At 35.2% G+C, this 4,301-nt stretch overlaps 1 protein-coding gene across 1 annotated transcript; it reads right to left on the bottom strand.

Moving 5' to 3' along the window:
• Positions 1-1,245: 1,245 nt before the first annotated feature.
• Positions 1,246-3,770, bottom strand: LOC109242838 (60S ribosomal protein L30-like). Its single transcript, XM_019409700.1, has 5 exons — positions 3,641-3,770; positions 3,409-3,514; positions 2,713-2,814; positions 1,650-1,718; positions 1,246-1,546 (listed from the first exon to the last, which is right to left on the bottom strand). Exons 1-5 carry the CDS (start codon positions 3,659-3,661, stop codon positions 1,506-1,508), a joined length of 339 nt encoding a protein of 112 aa, XP_019265245.1. The 5' UTR covers positions 3,662-3,770; the 3' UTR covers positions 1,246-1,505.
• Positions 3,771-4,301: the final 531 nt, after the last annotated feature.

The raw sequence follows: 4,301 nt of genomic DNA, 5'->3' as shown, positions 1-4,301 counted from the left end.
AAATTTGAGGAAGATTGGAGGTGATTTGGACTGGTTTTGTTTCAAAATTCGTAATTAATCGAGTTCAAAAAAGTCTTCTGCGACACATGTATCACGCATGTATCACACACACAGGTATACATGGATATACATGTGATACACAATTGATACAAATATGATACATATGTGATACACAAATGATACACAGTGTGATACACATATCATTTTTTTTCATGTTCAGCTTTTACTTCGAATTTTCAATTCAAACCACCTCAAAACTTTACCAAATCATCCCAAAACTGAGATTCAAGCTCCTTAAGTTGTGCCAAATCTATTCTAATAACACTCACTCAAAACAAAGCAAAAATTTGATATTTTTTGCTACAAATAACTAATTGGCTAATTTGGCTAATATTAGTAATATTTTATCAATTGGCCAATTTTTATAATGAGCTACTTATAAATGGACATAACTGGTAATTTCCCATAATAAATTATAGCAGATCATGTACATTAATTTTAACTTTTATGTTTCTCAATTCTAAAGACAATTACATAAGGTAAGCTTTTAAACAAATAGTAAAGTAAAGGACGTATATAACGTCATTCTAAACAACTAGAATCTTTAATGGATTTAATATAATTGCGCATTGCAAATTAATGATGAAGTTAATGATTTTGCGCTGATTACGCTCTGGAAGGATAAAAAATTTATGAATACACTGGAGGGCGGTCATTTATAAGAATGACCTGGGATCGAATCCCCCCTCAATGCCTTCTGGGTTGAGCCTACCGCACAGGTTTGCCTAGTACGGTTTACATACCCTATGTGGCTAGCAGTCTATTACATAGGGAAGGTCTACCCAATGCGCAAAAAGTGCTCACTATAGAGTGTGGTACAGGTTATATACAGAGTGTGGTACATGTTATAGCGGCGGTCGATTTCCCCTCTTCCCAAAAGAAATCCATCAATTTAAAGTTAATCATGACATGAACATAATAGGACTGCATTTACATTCATTTCATTTTGAGAAATAATATTTGACGAAATGGTTGTTTTTGCAAACTTTCCCGCAGAAAATGAATAAAACATATGATATACCCACACTCACCTTTTATTAGCTAATAAATTCAAAATAAATAGATCATCTTCGAGTGAGCTAAGTGCATTTTTTCCATCTTCAAGCGCAAAGCAAAGTGGGGTTTGATTAATTTATGACATAATAATTACCATTCAGTATCTTCTTCAGCTCTTCTGAGAGTAGTTCAACTTGGTGAGTGTTCACTGCAAGATTAGGAGTTCCACATTCCAAAAACTAATACAGAACTAAAGTGTAATCAATGGCACAACAAATCATTGTCCATAAAGTAGCTTCGCTAAACAGAAAATTGGTGTCATGAAGATTCCAATATCATCAAAATTATCTTGCAAATCACCAGAATAAAAGTAAAATTATCATCTACACTAGCTATTCTTCTCATGAGAAACAATGGGATAATTTTCCCTGATTCAGAATGGCATCCTCTCACTTGTCATCGGGCATGCTCTTAATAATGTCAGAATCACCTGAGTTTTTGAAGAAAATTAAGAATACTATGATCAGAAAAAAACTCTTTTTAAGTGAGTATATTTGAACAACACTAAAGCAAGTCGAGACAGAATGTCTCACCTGGGTCAATGATGCTCAGGCAACAGACCCTGAAATATTTACCACAAGCCGTTCCCAAATCTACATTGTCTGAAACAGGAAAGAGTAAAGAGATATGAGCATATAATTACAGAAGACTGGTATGAGCATACAAGTCACAACCATGAGTAATGAATAAAAGAGAATGAACTGCGAATTAACTGCAAGTAATTCATCGACTCAAATTATTAAAATGGACAATGTGACAAAATGTAATGTTCTATTCAGAGCTTGATGTTATTCCTTCACAAAAAGCAGAAACAAACTACCTTCTGACCTTGAATCAGCAACCACGAAAGGAAGTAGATTTAATATGCAAAATGTCAATAAGGGTGTGCTCCACAACCAAAAGTTAGTTCAACCTCATTTTCTTTGGAATTATAGCAAGACTATAACTCCAGAAGAGTACACGCCTGACATTCTTTCTTTGCCACACCAGGCTTTGTGTGTGGCAGAGAGGTTCGAACCCATGATATGGGACTAACTCACACATTAAACTGAAACAAAGCCCTGTGGCAGTTATCATATTAATATTCACACAAAATAGAAACTACACACTTATTTTCTGGACTAAGGGTAAATGGACAAGAGCTCACAGAAGAATGCATGAGCCACCACAAAGAAAACAAGCAGATAATTCCTATGCCAATAAACAGTAATGAAGATCTCCACTAACCAAGCCTTATATTTTAGGAAACTTTTTTAAAGGTTTTCATGGACCTCTCCAGTATCAATATATATTTTGTTGCTTTGTACACCCTTGATTTCATGCTTAGTTATTTTTCATAAAATCAATCCAGCAATCACTAAAGCTTAAGACCTATGCTTTCTGAATCTCATATAATCATGAGGCATCTGTTCTTTTACTAAGCAGTCATCACATAGAACTTTAATAGACCATTCTCAACATTTTGGAAAAACGAAAGTAACCTAGTATTAATTAACACTCACGCAGTCAAAACAGCAAACTACAATTAAAAACATTTCAACAGCACAAAAAGAAGGTCCAGATATCTAAAACCATGCAAACAAAGAATGTACTTACTTCCATTGTAGTGGTGAACTCCAACCTTGGCCAACATAGCATAGTACTCTATCTCAGACTTCCTGAGTGGAGGGCAGTTGTTGGCAATGATGATAAGCTTTCCTGTAATTTACCAAAGCAAATTTCAGAAATCCTTGTTACATAACAGTCAAGACAATTCCTTCATAACAGCAGAAATCCATAATCTCTATGACTCCGGAAAACAAAAGTCATTTACAGATATATAACCAGCACCACAACTCTCACTATTCAATCAACATACCATGCCCACAACGTTAAATCACTCATGGAACATTTTCTGATAATTTCTTAACCTAAGCAAGTTTTAGTACAAATTTGGACCATTTCTCGATCTGTGCACATCGTCCTAAGGCACGGACCAGGCTAATCTACTCTGCATAGTTGCAATTCTAACCTATGCAAGCTATGAACTACCACCAGCAGTAAATTAAAATACATGGGATCTAACCCCGGACTACATTTCTTGTAAAATAAAATCCATGTTTGACAATCTACATTTTTGCATAATGATCTGCTAAAAGATCAACTTTTTACACTGCTTCAATCAAATATTAGCATGTTTCTACAGCTGCAAAGCTCGACATACAACTAAAGTGCAACAAAAACAGCCAAAATAACAGTACACGAATCGAAAGAAGGTCAAAAATGGATATAGGAGCTAAGCTAAAAACTAACCTTTGGAGTTTCTTAGGGTCTTGAGAACAGTCTTATAACCCAAGGTGTATTTTCCGCTCTTCATAACAAGAGCCAGCCTATTGTTAATGCTTTCATGAGTCTTCTTCTGCTTTCACAAATACATCTCTTCAGAACAATCAACAAACCCCCCCCCCCCCCCTAAAAAAAAAAAAAGAGGCTGCATTTTCTTGATTTAATTATTAACCAGAAATACAAAGAGAGAGAATCTTACAGTTTTCTTGGCGGCAACCATGGTGGCTCTCTGCTTGGAAGAAGCAAAATGCGTCGACGGAGCGGCGAGATAACACCGTACTGATGTAGAGGGAGTCTTCTTTTTCCTAATATAACTACGGGACACTCGTCAAGTTTGAAGAATAAGGCTAGGGTTTTGCAAGACCCAAGGATTATGGGCCTATTGTTATTGAAAGTCTTTCGTAAACCATTTTTGGGGGGCTTGGGGTTTAAGACTAGGCCCAGTTTTATTACTCTTGTGAAGTCCAATCAACCTACTGTCAAGGATATTGGAATTTTTACACAAATAGCCAATCGAATTTATTATTTATTTTTTCTAACCAATATAAGTTATACACAGTTAGCGTATAGTATATATAAAAACAATAAATATTATACATATATTATGTATATATTAACTATTTTTAATTTAAGCGATTGGTTGCCTAACTGTTTAGGTTAATTATTCAAATTTAGAAATAATTGATTAAAGTTCCAAAAAATGAGTATTTGAAAAGTTAAGGTCAAGAAGTATTTGGAAGTCATGGCCAGACGCCAACTAGTGGCGACGTTTGCCAATTCTTTATCCTGGTGGTGCATACTGCGTGGATTGCTTCATAGCAGGTGCAAGCGAGAGACCAAATTCATTAAGAGCGAAAGCT

Source organism: Nicotiana attenuata, unplaced genomic scaffold, assembly GCF_001879085.1.
Source record: "Nicotiana attenuata strain UT unplaced genomic scaffold, NIATTr2, whole genome shotgun sequence".
In the NCBI taxonomy this organism is placed as follows: domain Eukaryota; kingdom Viridiplantae; phylum Streptophyta; class Magnoliopsida; order Solanales; family Solanaceae; genus Nicotiana; species Nicotiana attenuata.
This window is presented reverse-complemented; position numbering and strand designations above follow the sequence as displayed.

What these genes read in the sequence shown, in the direction of transcription:
- LOC109242838 (XM_019409700.1), bottom strand. Translation starts at nt 3,661, where the DNA reads ATGGTTGCCGCCAAGAAAACT. An exon ending in TGGTTGCCGCCAAGAAAACT is followed by an intron (nt 3,515 to 3,640) that starts GTAAGATTCTCT and finishes TTGTGAAAGCAG; the next exon opens with AAGAAGACTCATGAAAGCAT. An exon ending in GACCCTAAGAAACTCCAAAG is followed by an intron (nt 2,815 to 3,408) that starts GTTAGTTTTTAG and finishes GGTAAATTACAG; the next exon opens with GAAAGCTTATCATCATTGCC.